The sequence below is a fragment of the Entelurus aequoreus genome, linkage group LG10, assembly GCF_033978785.1.
Source record: "Entelurus aequoreus isolate RoL-2023_Sb linkage group LG10, RoL_Eaeq_v1.1, whole genome shotgun sequence".
Classification (NCBI taxonomy): Eukaryota; Metazoa; Chordata; class Actinopteri; order Syngnathiformes; family Syngnathidae; genus Entelurus; species Entelurus aequoreus.
In genome coordinates, this window is record NC_084740.1 from 854,200 (window position 1) to 874,093 (window position 19,894).

Here is a 19,894-nt window from a genome sequence, read left to right on the forward strand (position 1 = left end):
ACAGAGCAATTGAGAGGAGACACAAACATGACACAGAACAAACCAAAAGTAGTGAAACAAAAATGAATATTATCGACATTATCAATATTAGTTACAATTTCAACATAGCAGTGATTAAAAATCCCTCATTGACATTATCATTAGACATTTATAAAAAATTTTTTTTTTAAAAAGAACAATATTGTCACAGTGGCTTACACTTGCATCCCATCTCATAAGCTTGACAACACACTGTGTCCAATATTTTCACAAAGATAAATTAAGTCCTATTTTTGGTTCATTTAATAGTTAAAACAAATTTACATTATTGCAATCAGTTGATAAAACATTGTCCTTTACAATTATAAAAGCTTTTTACAAAAATCTACTACTCTGCTTGCATGTCAGCAGACTGGGGTAGATCCTGCTGAAATCCTATGTATTGAATGAATAGAGAATCTTTTTGAATCGGGAAAAAATTGTTTTTGAATCGTGAATCGTGTTCAATTGAAAAAAAACAAAAAACGATTTTGAATCAAATCGTGACCCCAAGAATCGATATTGAATCGAATCGTGGGACACCCAAAGATTCACAGCCCTAGTGGACATGTGCATGTTTTCATCATAAATATCATTTGAACAGTACCAAACAAAAGGGCTAACATCATCACCTTTCCCAATGAAGACTCACAAGCAATCACTGAATATGACTTTCATCCAGTCATTCATAGTCCATGATTGCTTTTCCTTGGGCCAGGGGTCGGCAACCCAAAATGTTGAAAGTGCCATATTGGACCACAAATACAAAAAAGTAATCGGTCTGGAGCCGCAAAAAATTCAAAGACTTACAGTATATAAGTGTTATGATGATGGCAACACAAGATGTAAGTAGCTAAATAGCTATATTAGCCTACTATCAAAATGACTTTGTGTGGCAGGCTGCCGCAAATCTTTGTTGACAGAAATGTTGAAATTTAATATTTATTCTACACATTTTTACAACATTGGAAAACATTAGTAAAACTTCTCAGAGGGTGAGATAACTCCTGAAAATGACTATCTTAGAATGGCCAAAAGGTATAGATGTGTGTGTCCAAGTTAAAGGAAAACGTCAGGCTGTCTTCTTCTTATGGATTTATTACAATCTTTGCAAACTGGGTAAAGTTTGCTGTGGTCTGGAACAACATGAAATGCAGCCAATATTACATACAGATAATGAGACATGGACAAATAAACTAAATACGACATAAGTAAAGGAAATTAAATGAGCTCAAATATACCTACAAGCGAGGCATAATGATGCAATATGTACATATAGCTAGCCTAAATAGCATGTTAGCATTCAATTGCTTGCAGTCATGCAGTGACCAAATATGCCTGATTAGCACTCCAAAAAGTCAATAACATCAACACAGCTCACCTTTGTGCATTCATGCACAGTATAAAATGTTTGGTGGACAAAATGAGACAAAGAAGGAGTGGCATAAAACAAGTCTTTCTGTGGCAGTGTCGGAGAAAGTTGTACATGTAAACAAACTGTTGAGTCACAGTCCACACAACAGTGAGTTCAAGGGCCGCTGAAATGAGTAGAACAAAACGGCGCTCGCCAAATACTCTCATCAGTGAAGCATAAACACAAACATATTAAACAGTGGGCTTGCTAACAATTAGGAAGGTTTGTGTCGTGTTTTTCCTCCCACAGAAACCATATTACAACAAAAAACAAATTTTTCACCCCATTTTTTTGCCATTTCCATACATTTTTGAAAAAGCTCCATGGAGCCACCGGGGCGCCGCTAAAGAGCCGCTTTTGGCTCTAGAGCTGCGGGTTTCTGCCCCCCGCCTTATTCTATTGGAACCTAGTGTTGTTCTGTTTAATGCAGTTCTTTGTTTAGCTTTTCTGTATTTAAATCCAATTTCCTTCAAGCACTTTCTCACAGTTCAGTCACAGACGATGACTCCAGTTAGTTTTTTCTGTGCATTTTCTCTTTTCAAAATACATTGCTTTGTTTTCTCGGTCTTGACACTTTGATGTTTTCCTTGGTCTTGCCTTTTACAACGCTCACATGTTGTTTGTACTCAGTCCAGATTTCACACACAGCTGACTGAACCATCAACATCTTTTGCAACAGTGCGTGATTATTTACCTTACTGAATAAATTTGAAGAAAAATCCTCTCCTTTGTTTCAATTGACCTCTCTCGTGTTGGAGCTATGATTCATGTCAATCCACCTGGTGCAACAGTTCTCCAAGGTGTGAACGCAGACTAATGAACATATATCAGAGGTGGGACCAAGTCATTGCTTTGCAAGTCACAAGTAAGTCTCAAGTCTTTGCCCTCAAGTCTCGAGTCAAGTCCCGAGTCAAGACAGGCAAGTCCCGAGTCAAGTCCAAAGTCAAGACTGGAAAGTCTCAAGTCGAGTCCCAAGTCCTGCATTTTGAGTTTCGAGTCCTTTCAAGTCCTTTTAACCACAGACTAATATTTTTACACAGATTGTGTATGCTTTTAAAACGCTGTATTTATTTATTAAAACAAGTGCATTTGAAATTGCAGGAAAAAAAATAGTGCTGACATTGCAATTCATAATAGCACTATTAACCAGTCATTTTAATAGTTTAAACAATTTTAAACATTTAACTCATTCCTTTACAGAATAAACACATTTGCAAAAACAAACATTAACATACTATTGGTTGTATTTTATGAAAATAATATTACCACAGAGTGGAGAAGGAGCAAAGATCTTCAATATTTGTATATGAAAATCACAAATAAATCTTCTGGGGGAGGATGACGCCCCTACAGGGGTTTGGTTTACAAACTTTCAGCCCCACCTAAAACAAAATTCACCAGCCGCCACTGATTATGATGCATTCTCATTTTAGGCAAAATATAAGACAATACTTTCTTAACAGTATAATTGTAACCAGGAATAAGTCTTCAAGTAACAATATTCAAATACTAACATTGTTGGGTAAAACAGCATTTGGTTTTATTCTGAATGTAGTGAAACAAATTGGTGGTTTTAGCTGGTATAATAACTTTCAGGTGTTTATATATGTTTAAGTATTTGGCAGACGCTTTTATCCAAAGCGACATACATAAAAAAATACATACATAACAATCACTGTAAACTTGATCATTTAAGGGAAGAATGTAATACAAAATATCAATACAAAGTGTCAAGACAGAATAAACTCTCTGCTGCTGCAGCAACAGAGTTACAGTCTATAGGTCCCTAAGATATATAGATATCTAATGTATTCATACATTGTTTATGTAGGATATACGCATGTATATATAACCTAATCATATTGTTTCTTCAATTTAAAAATAGCTTACCGTTTTTTCCCCCTTCTCTGGGATTATATTCCCAGTTTTGATCTCGGACATCTGGTCACTTATAGCGTATAAGAATATTATATTACTGTTAAGCAAACTATGAATAATAAAACTCGCCAAAACATGTGTCCGTTATCATAGCTACACGTATGACAAAAAAGCGCGTGAAAATCAGTGGTATTCAGTGAGGTAAAATGAATTAAATGCGCTGACAGTTCATTGCTCCTGACAAATCAATTGCACTGAGTGGAGCGGATCACCACTCCAAGATGGCGGCCCCGCGTCTCGTCTGCGCCAGTAGGCAGTAGCGCTCGATGCTGCGTCTACTTATAAGATGTCTATGGTTATAACGTTAGCAGTGAGTTTACAGCCTCACTGATTTAACTACACAGCAAATAAAAGTCATGTTACTTAGCCAATAAACGTTAGCTTACATTCAAAACTTACCCTTCTTTGTGCAACTTCAAATGTCGAAGGAAGTTGGAAGTTGTTGCGTCTCCGTCTGTAATATTCCAACTGCGTGATTTGCATACGCAATTCGTTTTTTGTTGACCAAGTCGTAGTTTTTATACCCGAACGAAACCAACTTTGGCATAATTGTTTCTCACTGCCGCATTGTTTGACAACTCATGTTCGGTGGTTGTCCTGCAATTTGATTGGCTGAATGCTGTGTGATGAAAACAACGTAGATCTAATTTGATTGGCTGTTGTACTGACAGCGCACCAGCTGACAAGCAGCACACACGCTGATTGACAGACAGACACGTACAAAATGAAAGATACGGAGCGCTCCCAAATAACTTTTTAAGCTTTGGGTTTTGGGGAAAGTAGCAAGTCATGTCAAGTCAAAAGCCTCAAGTCCAAGTGAAGTCACAAGTCATTGATGTTAAAGTCTAAGTCGAGTTGCAAGTCTCTTTACATTTTGTCAAGTCGAGTCTAAAGTCATCAAATTCATGACTCGAGTCTGACTCGAGTCCAAGTCATGTGACTCGAGTCCACACCTCTGACATATATGCTGCGGGTGTTAGCTTTGGAAAGGAAAATGTACAGGCTGATTCCATATTTCTTCACAATAAAGTAATTCCATATATTTTTTACTTTGCCTGATCTAAAAAAATATGCTGTTACTGACTACCACCATTTATTTTGTTGATTTCTTTTAGTGTTTTCTTAAAGCCAGAACCAGAACGTAGTTTTGTGTCATGTCTGTTATCCGCCTTCTTTTTTTAGAAAATTAAAAAAACATTTTCCAAGTCTGGCGATTCCATCATATTTAATTGCTGTAAATTGTGCATAAATGCTTATCAATAAGTGTCCTGTGCTGGGATAGGTTTCAGACCACCTTCTTTCTGAGAAACAAATGTCACCCAGAGAAGAACACGAGAAGCAAATCTAATTTAAGTCCTGCTAAATGCAGTCTCAAGGTTCACTTAGTGGAACGCATGCAGACGAGGCTGCCAGGCAACAGAGCAAAGTGGATCGTCAAGTTAAGGACAATATTTACAGACTCATGTCCACATTTCTGCCCTTAAAGGCCAAATGTGACTTTCCCCCCCGACCTGTGGCGTAATATTCATATTAAGTTATCACAGCGGTGTCGTCCTTGAATGTGCCGCCGCACTTAGCAGCAGATGTGATGAAAACATGCAGGATATCAGAGTGAATGGAAGTGGATTGGCGGTAATTCAAGCGACACCCGCGTCCTCTCTTATGGCTTCTCTCAATCCCAGACGCCTTGATGAGCTACTCTGGTTGAAGTAAACAAACACGCCACTTATCGGGTTCGCTGGAGATTTAACAGAGAGAATTGTTGTTTTTCATTTTCTCCCTCAAATGAGAGAAAGAAAGGAGACAATGCCCAACATATCATAGCAATAATGTGACTCACTGCAGACGACCACAATGCATGCCACCAGACACTTTAGTTATTATAGAGTTCCGGCCGGACGTTTTTTCACGGGACACATTTTCGGTGTTATTGCACTAGTGAGCCACGGATGAGTGTGTAACCCCCCCGGGGGGGGGGGGGGGTTACCCACATATGCGGTCCTCTCCAAGGTTTCTCATAGTCATTCACCGACGTCCCACTGGGGTGAGTTTTTCCTTGCCCGTATGTGGGCTCTGTACCGAGGATGTCGTTGTGGCTTGTGCAGCCCTTTGAGACACTTGTGATTTAGGGCTATATAAATAAACATTGATTGATTGATTGATGAGGAGATGCTGCTCCGTTATTGATTGAAGTAAAGTTTGAATGTCATTAAAACAGTTAGCTCCATCTTTTGACACTTGTTCCACTCCCGTCCTTGCACGCTACACCGCTACAACAAAGATGACGGAGAAAAGACACTGCCGAAGGTGAGCCACGTAAATAAGACCGCCCACAAAACGGCGCATCCTGAAGTAGTTGAGGAATACTGCTGACGTATTGAAAAAAAACCAAACAATAACATTTTATACAGTTTATACATTTATTGTCCACTTGTCTAAATAAGGATTTGCAGATGCCAACCAATCAGAAGCCTGTAAAGCAAATACAGTCCTCCCTCGCCACATTGTGCTTCACCATATTATGGATTATTATTATTATTATTTTAGCATATTTTTCATTTTTGTTGTCCTAAATTCAGCCTTTTCAAGCATGAACATGACTAAATAAATTGTAAATATCAAAACAATAGAATCGGTCACTCGAGGAGGCCAAACCAATCAGAGCGTGGTATTTAGTACTGTGGCCTCTTATTGGCTCAGCCTCAAAGAGCATTATTATATTGGATTAAACAAGTGTCAAGGTGACTAAAATATGTTATTTCGTGTCTAGAGGGCAATCATGATGTTAAAAACGTATTTAGTAAGTCATAAACAGGTTTTTTATGCTCTACCTATAAAAATACTTGATTTCTTAGCAGAAATTCACTTAAACAAGGGATTAAAGATTAAAGTATGGCAAAAGAAACCCATTCCTTGGACAGTAAATAAATACAAATACAGACTTAAATTGTGTATGTAAGACAAACAAATACAATACACTAAACTTTGCACTATAAAGCCAAATAAAGACTTTTGCAAAATGTCAAGCTTTGACGGTTATTTCCTGTCATGGTTCAAGTGGAAGGTAAACCTCAAAGGTGCCTTTGCACGATATACAATATAATAACAATATAATAATGAACCTTCCTATGGTTAGTAAAGAAAATTTATCATAAAACGTACTTTTGGACTGATGATTCTGCTCATTTACAGGAGAAGCAAGTAGCTAGCTTAAATGGTACCATGAAAACATATTTAAACAGCCAAATAAAACTAATATGGCTCTTAAGAAGCCAGAATAACATCTAATGTTTCTTATGCCAAGAAAGTATATACTGTATGCAATTATTCAATTACATTTTAGAAATATAACTCAGTTAAAATATTTCACTGTTTATTACCTTTTTAGCTCATTCAACAATACCATGAAAATAATAATAAACGTGATAATTTTGTTCTCGATAACTGTGATATGAAATTTTGCTAACGTTAAGCGATCATCGGAACAGCAAGTCAATTCCGGGTCGGTTTGGTCCACTTGAGCTCAAATGTGAACAGTACACAGACCAAAGACAAAGAGCACTGTTAAAATGACGGCAAGATGCTTGCAGAAGTGATAAAAATGTAAGAGATAATGTGCTGCTCCCATCGTGTCTGACAACGGCACTCTTTAAAAGTATATTTTGGAAGCTTTAGTAAAATCTAAGACGGTAAATACATCCATCCATCCATCCATCCATTTTCTACCGCTTATTCCCTTCGGGGTCGCGGGGGGCGCTGGAGCCTATCTCAGCTACAATCGGGCGGAAGGCGGGGTACACCCAGGACAAGTCGCCACCTCATCGCAGGGCCAACACAGATAGACAGACAACATTCACACTCACAGAATTAAAAAACAACCTATTCATCAGGTCGTGACTTTATGCTTCTGTACTGTATGTTCTTTACTTTGGTGCAGTATCCCGATACAACAAACATTTAGTGTTGACCGATACCGATGTAGATCCTATACAATATGAACACAAATCATACATACTTCTATTTTTCAGTGTGAAAAGGTTTGATTAAAGAAATACTTCAGAGAACAATGTGGAAAAACACAAAACTATTTGTTATTAACCATCTAAAATAAACTTATGCTGGCTTTAAGTTAAAGTGGAGTGGTAATTGATTTTCGGCGACACCTGTTAGGCACAATGATTTAATAATTCAAGCTCATGACAGAGTAAGTTAAATGATGCGGACACGTTTGTTACTGGATACTTTTTAATACGCTTCTGCTTTGGAGACATTGTATGTACAGTATGTGTAAGTAACATGCAAATATCATTATTTATTTTATGATGATAAATGTGTTTTATTGTTCAATTAAGACACGTAGTATGTACGTCTAGCTTGTGTGCTTTTGTGTGCTTAGCTGTCGTGTACCCTATAGCCTACCATGTTTACCTTTTGTAAATAACTTCATTAAAATAAAAGAGAAGACAACTTATGTGCTTTATGGAGGACATTAAGATGTTAACTGGCTTGCACAAGTAAAGGTGCTGCAGAACTGCTTGTATTGGAGATTTAGATGCAAGCCGATATATTCCGATACTTGTTTTGTTGCTGATATTACTGATCGATTGGTATATCGATCGTATTGATATATCCCTACCAATAAACTTTTTTTTTTTTTTTACATTTTTGGTCTGGACCAAAATACCAAACTATGAGGTGAACATTGCCAAAATCAAACAAAACTGTGTTTGAACCTGGATTTCAACTAAATACAGTCAACAATAACAACAAGGAAAAAAAACCTCCCCTCTTTTTCACGTTAAAACTGGATTTCTAAGAGAATTAAGAGACAACAATTTCACAATCTTAGCGAGATGTAATGAAAACATGAGTGTTTAAAAGAAGACAAGCTTTGTTTTGTAGTTGTGTGATAAAAAACACAGTTGAATTTTGTAATTTAAAATGTTTCCATATCTTCCATTCAAGTCTCCGGTGTACAGCAGGATTATTCAATTAAATTGTTTTAGGGGCCACATTTCCAGACAGCTAAGGACTGGAGAAACTGACTTCACCTTGCACTATTAGTCTTATTTTGTATACTCCGGAGAGCCAGCGTCTTCTATAGCAGGGCCCAACTTTTCCAGTACAGACTCACTTAAATATTGACATTGAATTAGTAATCTTACTCTTAATTTTAAAGTTCACAACCCTGTCAAATTTTAAGAACCATATGTTAATCACAAAGATTATTCTTATCTATATACACATTAACCTTAGACTTAGGTGAGGCTGATTAGAAAAAAAAGGTACTAACCAAATATACTGCATAAGAAGCAACTTAAAGAATAACTGACGAAAAAAACATTTACATACCATTGCCCGAATGCAGCAGGGCTATTCAATTAAATTGTTTTAGGGGCCACATTTCCAGACAGCTAAGGACTGGAGACACTGACTTCACCTTGCACTATTAGTCTTATTTTGTATATTCCGGAGAGCCAGCATCTTCTATAGCAGGGCCCAACTTTTCCAGTACAGACTCACTTAAATATTGACATTGAATTAGTAATCTTACTCTTAATTTTGATAGTATTCAATAATTATATTTAATCTACCTAAAGTTTACAACCCTGTCAAATTTTAATCACAAAGATTATTCTTATCTATATACACATGAACTAATCTGATCTATATACACATTAACCTTAGGCTTAGGTGAGGCTGATTATAAAAAAAAGGTACTAACCAAATATACTGCATAAGAAGCGACTTAAAGAATAACTGACGAAAAATACATTTACATACCATTGCCCGAATGCAGCTGAGATAGACTCCAGCACCCCGCGACCCGGAAAGGGACAGGATTGGAAATGGATGGATGGATGGATGGATGGATGTTGTGCTAAAATAAATGATGAAAAAATAATAATGAATATGTTTCCTAACTAAACTCTTAATAAAATTAAAGTGAAAATGTAAATACAGCTTCACCACTTTAGTCATAATTGTTGCGCTGAAAAAACTTCTCTCTGACTTTAGCTGTTTTGGTTGAGATTGTCATTACTGCCCCAAGTGGTGAAAAAGTGTATGACAAATGCCTACCACCACAGCACATACAAATCACAGCTGAGAAACCGGCGCCGCTCGCGGTCCTACATGGTTAAGAAACACAGGCCTATAGTAAACATTTGATTTTGTTCTATTTATTTTGTCGGGGTTACAGGAGCGCTCAGCTGTTTTCATGGAACTTCTGCAAAAAAGCTTGCCAATTATCATCTCTATGACAGCACTGTAGTATTTTTTAAGAATCTGCTGCAAAAATGTTAGTCTCTCATAAGTTTTTTGACCTGAACTCGCTGACTAGCCCAAATGATGAAAAAATAGGAGGACCTGAAATGGAACCTTGAGGAACACCACTAGAATAATTAACGAGGTTGAACAAATGACTACGCTATAGCAACATGATGAAAAAAAACTGCCAAAAAGGAGAGGACTTGAAGGGGTGCCTTGAGGAACGCCTCAATTATGTACATCACCAGTTTGGACCCAAGTGTTTAAAAATGTCAAGGCAAGGATCTGCCGATGTGTTTACAGTGGTCCAAGTTCCTCTATACAGCAGAAGCACACTATTAGAATACAAAAAATGCACAAATGTTTGTCTACCAAGTTTTGAACCGAACCGGTGGGTCGGTGTGGTGTCATTCCTGTGCTGGTTTTAGCCCCAAGGCTGCCAGCTGAATAGTCCTGGTACACATTTACATTTTAGAGAAGGTGGTAGTAAATAATGTAGTGTATCATGGGACAAAAACAGTCCTGTGCACGTGACTAAGTTCCATGTGCAGAGAGTTCACAGTGCGGTTAGCGCTTTGAAGTCAAGCATTTACAAGTCCAGCCAAGATATTTGACCCTTTTAGCCCTCAGAGTGATGTCCTCCTGTAGCATCAGTCAAAGGAGAAGACACTACGTTTGCTTTAAAATACTTCATGTCCAAGGTCAGTGTTCCATCATCTGACTATTAGAAGTCCTGTCTTCAGTCCAATAAGCCTTCAGTTCAAAAATGTGGATAATTTCTGCATGATTGGCAAGTAAATACGACAGAAAAGGACATGCATGCACAATTCAGGGTGGGACTCTGCGTAAATGAGATCAGTTCCTGGACAAGGACCTCTGCACCATCCTCTGATGAGGACAAGGACACAGGTAGCCCCTCAAGTGCATGCGTACCTTGATGTGCAGCGACGCGTAGATGAAGGGGTTGTAACACGCCGAGCTCATCGCAACCAAGTGACAGCAGACTTGGAGGACATTTATGTAGCGCTTGCCGATGATGTCACAGTCTGGGTCCAGGTCCAGTAGGAGGTTGAGCACCTTGGAAAGACCAACAATGTATGTTAGCACTTTAGCAACTACTGTTGCAATAAAATACTGCAATTAGAGTTATCCCAAAGTATTTGGTTACCTACACTGTTTCTTTTAAAAAAATGTATTTAATTTTATTATATTTTAACATGTCCTGTCCAGCCACTCAGCAAATCATAGTGTTGCTTTACAAAAGAGAAGTGTGGGATACTTCTCTTGTTGCTTTATTTGTATTTGACTTTATTAAATGGATGTATTCAATGTTTGGCGAAGCCGGACCGGAATAGGAAAAAGAAAAAAAAAGAAGACGGAAGGGGAAATTGCGGAGACAGGAGGGAAATAAGACAGAGAGAGAGAGAGACAAAAACAACAAAAACAACATCAGAAAATATGATACATACAAATATGATACCAGAAATTATAGCAAAGAACCAGTTAATGAAGTTAATAGTAACACAGAAATAACAATGAACATTATTGCACTACAAATGGAGCAATAAAAATACCAAGAGAAAAACACTATTGATAATGAATAATACTACTAACAATAAAGACCTCAACTATCAACTTTAAAATTGCTTCAAATGCAACAATACATAAATGTAATGAATACTTGAATTACAAATGTAAGTGGATAAAGAGTGGGAAAAGAAAGAGGAGCGGACTATATTAACCTTATAGATTGTTATGGTAAAACTAGGTTAAGCTTTAGCAGTGTGCCGTGTCTCAATCCGGTTTCCCCTGGACATGTATGTACAGTATGTATGTATGTTTGTACAGTGAATGAGTGTGCATATGTATGTATGACCTATCCCTCCATCCATCTATCCATTTTCTACCGCTTGTCCCTTTTGGAGTCGCGGGGGTTGCTGGAGCCTATCTCAGCTGCATTCGGCCTACACTGTTTCAAACGAACACGTCAGTCAGCGGTATTATTGCTGATATTCATCCGATTTTGTGGTGGGGAATGTTAGAAAAGGTTGATCAAGTGAAATTAATCAAACACATAACAATGGAAGCCAAGAAAAACACTAACATATTTGCTTTGAACTGGAATGGAATATGCTGCCTTTAAATCATTTGAAGTGAAAGTGGTTTTGGCGACACCTAGTGGTCACAATAACTCATTAATTAAAGCTTAAGAGGCTGTAAGTTGAATTATGCAGACACATTTGTTACTGGTTACTTTTTAATACTTTTCTACTTTACAGACTTTGAATGTGTACGTAATATACCAATATAATTATTTGATACATGTTTACTTTGACAAATGTGTCGTTTTAGACTGCAATATCGTTCAATTCAGGACACTTATTAGGTATATCCAGCTTGTGTGCTTAGCTGTTGTGTAGCTGCTAGCTCCTAGTAGCCTATAGTGTTTATCAATCAAAAAATCAATGTTTATTTATACCATGTTTACCTTTTGCAAAAGACTTCACTAAAATATAAGAAAAGACCAACCTTGTGTGATTATTGGAGGACATATAGATTTTAACTTTTCGATCTTTTTTTTTTTTTAATGACATCGAACCGATATCCAATAATATCAATATTGGATCATGACACTTCTAATAGAAAGTACATTTATTCTTGCTATGATAGTAGTCAGTGTAAAGTTTGTATGGAAGCAGGGACGTGCGGTCAGGAGAGGAAAAGCCTTATAAAATAAATATTAATATTTGTCCATTAAACTGTGTTATACATGTATTTAATGATGTATGATTTAAATTATAGAGTTTTTGTACATTTCCTGATCAAATGCAATAAACTTCATAAGTCACCAATACAATGTTTGCAGAAATATTTCTACTCCATGAATTTGTAGCTTCCACAGCATACATAATGTATTCATTGACAGCATTCTTCTTGATAATTGGAGTATAAATAGAGAAAAATCGTCAGTGTAGTACTCTGACTCACCAAAGTGTGAGACTTAGACTTAGACTTCCTTTTTATTGTCATTCAAATTTGAACTTTACAGTACAGATAAGAACGAAATTTTGTTACATAAGCTCATGGTAGTGCAGGATAAAAAAGCAATAAGGTGCATATATAAATAAATAAATAGGTTAATGTACAGATAAATATATTGCACTTTTTCACATGCATCCACGTTTATGTATGTATGTTATATTGTCTTTTTTATTCTAGCGAGTTAATCCATTTTGGGGGGAGTCGAGGGGATAATTATGATGCGTTCAAGAGTCTTACGGCCTGAGGGAAGAAGCTGTTACAGAACCTGGAGGTTCTGCTTCGGAGGCTGCGGAACCTCTTTCTAGAGTCCAGCAGTGAGTCAGCATAAGGTGGGTGAACTTCAGCTAGCAGGTGCATGTCGTAACTCTCGCTTTTTAGTGAGGAAGCCAGCGTTATGTTTAGTTTTTTTGTAAGACGTCAGATGCTTTTTACGCTCTGCTGAATGAATGAGGCTGTCAACATGGAGGATAATATATCCAAGATCAAAAACTTTCACTCAAACCAGAGTTGATCGTAGAAAGTAATTAAAACGTCTTACGTGTTTATAAAAGTAAATAAATAGAATGAGACTAAATATTTGATAACAGTATTATGAAGGGGAATGAATCCCCTTTTTTTGTTGTTATTTTAATGAGCAATTTGTATTAACATTAATTATTCAAACTTAAAACTACAAAGGCATCGATGCTTCATCTGGCGTGAAGGTCACCGCACATCACTGTAAAGCGGTATAGATTTATTATCCATTGAACGTCAGTATCTGGGGCTGCATGAGTGCTGCCAGCACTGGGTGAGCTGCGGTTCTTCAAAGGGAAACATGAGTTCCAACAAGTAGAGAAGGGTACATATGCTTCTTCCCAAGGGACAATACTACAGAAAGGAAACTGTATTGCACTTTAGAGTAGGGATCGATTATCGCCATCGATATATTTGGCATTTTGACTTAAAACAATATCCGCCTTCTTTTATCGGTATCAGCATATATATATATATTTTTACAACTACAACAGAAAGAAATCAGACGATACAAATATCATGCCGCTATTTAGTATTTAAAAAACATGTGAACAATGTGATAAGTAGGGAGTAAGTTAGTAGGATTAACCAGCGCTCTTTTCTGCCAGGCTGGGGCTCAGACGGACCATTAAAATATCGGCTCCAAAAATTGGTTATGGGCCTCCTTGACTACTAATGGTTGGTATTGGCCCTGAAAAAAAACATATCGGTCGATCTCTACTTTAGAGAAGCTTTTTGACCTCGGGGCCCAACTTTTCCACTACCCACTTAAATTTTAACACAAAAACAGTAACTCACTCTTGATCTTAATCATATTCAATAATTATATCTAACCTACTTAGTTTACAACTATGTCAAATGATATGAAACAAAGTGTTACAAAGATTATTATTTATTTAACACACACCTGAGGCTCAATCAGGCTGATTAGAAACATAAGTACTAACCAAATATACTGCATAGGAAGGGACTCATTAATAACTGATGAAAAATAAACTTACATATAAATATATTGTGCTAAAATAAATAAACTAAATGAATAATGAATATGATTGTTAAAAGTGCTGTTTGCAACTTGGTCAGTTACATCTTTCAAACCAAAACATTGAACACAAAAATCATTGGCTAGCTCGTGTTACCATTAATGGTTTACCAGCGCACATTTGTTTTAAAATTGTGTACATTTTTCACAATTACTAAGTTTATGTAATAGAAACATTTTACCGGCCCAAATAAAATGACTGGTGTTTACGGCGGTCACTCACCCGGTCTCGTCAACACGTACGCGCAGGGAGGGCGTGCACACATACAAAAGCAGTGCAACATTTTGTAGTCATGCTGTTGTTATGATAGAATATACATTTAAAGACAGCTAATGCTAGCTATGCAAATCTCTATAATTAGCCAACAACACCCACCAGAGCTAATGCGCGTGCATGTGTTACGTAAGGGCGTAGTTACGTCATTACGTCCTAAAAGCCGTAAAAGGGCGGGATGTAACACTTAAAATACATTGGAAAGTTGTCGCTGTCACGCCAAATTTATTCCCCCCTACAACCCCCCCCCCTCCCCCCATTTACTTCCGGGCACGTCATCCCATAGCTTGTGTTTTTAAATAGTTTTTTTTATTTTTTATAATATAGCGTTAACAAAACGTCTGTATTAATCGGACAAATTAACTTGAGGATATTCCTGACTGAATGCATATTTGACTCGTGGACACATGCGGAAATGAATAACAGTAAGTAAATGAGGGAGGGTGGGGGGGGGGGGGGGGGTAGGGGGGTTGGGGGGTCCCCAACCACCGGGCCGCGGACCGGTAGTACCGGGCCGCACAGGAAAAAAAATAAAAATAAAAAATAAAAAAATGTTTTTTTTATTTTTTTATTAAATCAACATAAAAAGCAGAATATATACATTATATATATCAATATAGATCAATACAGTCTGCAGGGATACAGTCCGTAAGCACACCTGATTGTATTTCTTTATAAAAAAAATAAAAAAAAATAAATACAAATAATAAAAATACCCCCCCGAGTTCAGCAACAAGGTTTTGATTGATTGATTGAAACTTTTATTAGTAGATTGCACAGTACAGTACATATTCCGTACAATTGACCACTAAATAGTAACACCCGAATCCGTTTTTCTATTTGTTTAAGTCGGGGTCCACGTTAAATTCGTCGTTAATCCATACTTGCCAACCTTGACACCTCCAAATTCGGGAGATTTGTGAGGTGGGCGGGGGCGGGGTTAAGGGGGGAGGAGTATATTTACGGCTAGAGTTCACTGAAATGCAAGTATTTATATATATATATATATATATATATATATATATATATATATATATATATATATATATATATATATATATATATATATATATATATATATATATATATATATATATCTATATATATAAAATACATACCTGACTTTCAGTTAATTCTAACTATATATATATATATATATATATATATATATATATATATATATATATATATATATATATATATACAGTATATATGTATTTTAATATATATATATATATATGTATTTTATTATATATATATATATATATATATATATATATATATATATATATATATATATATATATATATATATATATATATATGTACATATAATTAAAATAAATACTTGAATTTCAGTGTTCATTTATTTACACATATACACACATAACACTCCTCTCTACTCATTGTTGTATTTGAAAGTGCAATGCTTTGCTGCCAGTAGCACAGGTTTTGAAGGAGCATAGGTATGTGCAGTGTAATATTCTGGGTTGGAGTCAATAACCAGGCGAGGTGATGAAGTTACGTCTCTTTACTTCATACTTCAGAACCGACTCCCACACTTGCCCATGACAAATTTGTGCTTTGTTTTAAAGATGTGATATTTGGATTTACACTATATGAAAAAAAATTTGAAAAGGAATTTTACCTTTGCAACCTCATTATACTATTGGCTAAGTTTTATATTCATAAATGCAAGTTTCTCAATACCCGACCTGTTTTTTGTGCCTTTAAAAAAGATTTAGAACTACATTAAAACACTCTCTACCTCTAACAACCAAAAAGCTGTGAAAACGACGATGCTGTGCTCCAAATTTTGATTATTTACAGAACTTGTGTGAGCCTATGGCTTTACATTTTGTTACATATATATATATATATATATTTTGCATTCTTCTTTAGTTGCTTTATTGAGTTTACAAACCCCCTGGCGCTGTTTTGTACTGTTTTTGTACTGTTTCTGTACTTGTTTTTATTTTTTTTATTGTATGTGAATGTTGAATGTTAAAAAAAGAAATAAAAAATATTCCCACACTTGCCGTCAGGGTGCGAAAGACAACGTAAACCGTTGGCCAACCAAAAAGTAACCACAAAACACTATACGGTATAGTGTTCTGTGGTTACTTTCTGGTTGGCCAAGCAGACGTGAGGACAGACTGTCCTCACTCAGGTCCGCACAGACCTGGAAGGGGCGTGCCTTAAATCCGGCTGGAAATCGGGAGAAATTTGGGAGAATGGTTTTCCCGGGAGATTTTCGGGAGAGGCACTGAAATTCGGGAGTCTCCCGGAAAATTCGGGAGGGTTGGCAAGTATGCGTTAATCAATTCATGGTAAAGCTAGCTTTGAGGGCTCTCTCGTTTACCTTTGTGGTTTTTCTCAGAAAAGTTGCCTGTTTCTCATTGTTTGTACGTAAGCGTACAAAATAGTCCATCGGCTTGTTTTGAACGGAAGGGTGTTTCATTTGGATATGGCGTTTTTGAGACTTTTATTAGTAGCGTTTAAGCTTGCTTGGCACCATGGCGCTATTGGATAGCTTCTCACCACACACCAAGCACTAAAACTTCTCCATCACTGTCACTTGCTCGCCTCCTCTTGCTGCGATCCTAAACTGTCACTGTCACTGTCGCGCAGCACTAACTCGATTGTCTTTACAGGTATTTATCGCCCTCTGCTGCCACCTACTGAAAAAGAAGAGTATTACATTACCTGCCACACTTTATTATAGCATAGACACCCGACAATGGTTAATTAGGAGATATTAAATAATTTCCCACGGCACACCTGACGATCTCTCACGGCACACTGGTTGAAAATCACTGCTCTAAGCATCTGGAAATGTTGCAAACAGTCCCTTTAACTAAACTGAAATGCAAAGAAAAACACAGCTTTACCACTTTAGTCATAATTTTTGCACTAAAGGAACTTCTCTATGACTTTAGCTCCAGACTTCTTCTGTTTGTTTGAGATTGTCATTACTGCCATAAGTAGAGGAAAAGTGTACTGAACGAACCACAGCTGAGAAACAAATATTTTTAGGCTGACGTCTCGGGGACGCTCACAGCCCAACCCAACATGTAAAAGGGGAACTGCACTTTTTTGGGGGGAATTTTGCCTATTGTTCACAATCGTTATCTTTAGTTGAAAGATGATAAAAAACGCTAGCAAGATACAGCTAATGGGAGTCACTGTTGTAGCCTTCAAAACCCTCCATCAACGTTTTATGTACACATTGCAAGTATTTATATAATGTAGTAACAGACACGATCATAACAATATGTAAAATTTTCAATATTTACCTTATTTTGATAAATTTAATCATTGCTGGGACTGATTTCTTCCGTGCATTTATTTCCGTTTCCACAGCAGCGCACATCTGACTTCTGGCAACAAATGTTTGTTCCTACTTCCGGAAACAAACGCAAGTTTTGTTTACTAAGCATGGCAGAATCAATAACAGACAACAAAGACGACTATTTTTGGACAAATGAGGATTCACAAGCTTATCTTTTTAAGGCTGAATATACTGAGGATGAATTACTGCTTCTAGAAGCGAGCATGAAGGAAGAGTGAGACCTTGGAGCAGACGAAAGCCAAGAGAGTGAGGTGAAAGTGACTTTGCCGCTGTAAATGTTGAACTTAAAGCCATGCTATTTTGACATAAATGGAGTGCTTACCCACATAAACCGGAAAAAACATTTGTCCATTGAGTGAGTCACTTTAATATTGATCATGATACACGCAGCACTACAGTAAATATGCTGTCTGGCTCGCTGTGTACAAACAAAACATGAAATGTGGCCTAATACTTTACAGATACTGTAATATGATTGTTTATGTATTTCAGTCAGTACAAATTGGTGTCCTATCGCAGTGTAGTGCATTACAAACTGAAACGCATTTCGTGTTGTCGTAGAAGCTAACTTTTACGGCTAATACCGAAAGCATGCCGATGTGTTACTACGCTAGAAAAAGAGTTCCAAAGTGTTCGCTCTCACAATAACAATGTCGCTACAGCTTGGTTATTATACAGGTTATGGAACGTAAATTAAGTATTGGTGACGGTTTTTCAATGGATTTTTAAAGTGATTTAGAGGTAGAATTGATTTCCCCCATTTGCTGCATTGCTAGCCACTTAGGACAAGCCGATTTTTATATGTCAGATAGCACAAAAAAAAAAAAAAAATATTTTGTCTTCTTGTCTCTCATTTGTATTGCGAACGATAGGCAAAATTCTCCCAAAAAAGTGCAGTTTCCCTAGATACACTGCTTTAGAGTAGTCAGTGTACAGCTTATATAGCAAAATCCCCCCCAAAAAGTGCAGTTCCCCTAGATACACTGCTTTAGAGTAGTCAGTGTACAGCTTATATAGCAAAATTCCCCCCAAAAAGTGCAGTTCCCCTAGATACACTGCTTTAGAGTAGTCAGTGTACAGCTTATATAGCAAAATTCCCCCCAAAAAGTGCAGTTCCCCTAGATACACTGCTTTAGAGTAGTCAGTGTACAGCTTATATAGCAAAATTCCCCCAAAAAAGTGCAGTTCCCCTAGATACACTGCTTTAGAGTAGTCAGTATGCAGCTTATATAGCAGTATAGATTTTCTATCCACTGAAAAAGTCAACACAATCATTATTGTAGAAATAGCTGGCAATACTTGTGGATATATATTCTGCTCTCTTGTGGGGATGATAGCCTGATTGCTCCAAAATTGCTATCCTGCTATCTTGGTGGTGATCTACTTGATCTACCGAAGACATGTTTGTTCAGCTATGCTGCATTAACTTGCCTCTCCCATTACTGTGATGATCTAATATGGGAGACTTTGGCACGGCTCATGGTGAACATCGTATCTCTCATAACGATGTCTACAATTTATTCCTTTTATGGGCAGTTAATCCTGTGTGTGCGTTTGATGAAGCATGAAACATTCATGGAGAGACTTTTTGGACATAGTTACCTGCAAAGGCAGCCAGCAGAGAGCAAAGGCGAGCACTGAGGCCACCAACAGCGAGAAGGTCTTCCTCCTCTTTTGCTTCCAGTGCTGCTTCCCGCCGGCCCGCTCGCCGGGTACCGCATAGCGCTTGAGGCTGAGGCTGATGGCGCAGTACGAGATGCTGACGGACAGCAGTGGGATCATGTAGGAGGTAATGAGGATGAAGCAGGAATAGAGCAGTCGCAGATTGCCGTTTTCAGGCCAGAACTCCTCGCAAACCACGAGGTCTACGCCACTGGGCCGCAGGTCGAGGTAGCGTGTGTAAAAGGACGGCGGCGCCGCCAAGGCCAGAGACAAAAGCCAGACAGCCGTCGCCACCGCGCCACAACCCCACAAAGAGATCCTCCTTCGCACAGGGTGAGCTGAGAGAAGAAAATGGAAACATCAAGAC

General features: G+C 37.4%; 1 protein-coding gene across 1 annotated transcript in view; it reads right to left on the reverse strand.

Moving 5' to 3' along the window:
• Window positions 1-19,894, reverse strand: part of LOC133658141 (prolactin-releasing peptide receptor-like) — a 103,959-nt gene that overhangs the window by 60,384 nt on the left and 23,681 nt on the right. Inside the window, exons 4-6 of the mRNA XM_062059799.1 lie at window positions 19,468-19,865; window positions 10,574-10,717; window positions 9,155-9,251 (exon numbers count right to left, since the gene is read on the reverse strand). Coding sequence (XP_061915783.1) covers window positions 9,155-9,251; window positions 10,574-10,717; window positions 19,468-19,865 — 639 coding nt within the window. The remainder of the gene's footprint in view (window positions 1-9,154; window positions 9,252-10,573; window positions 10,718-19,467; window positions 19,866-19,894) is intronic.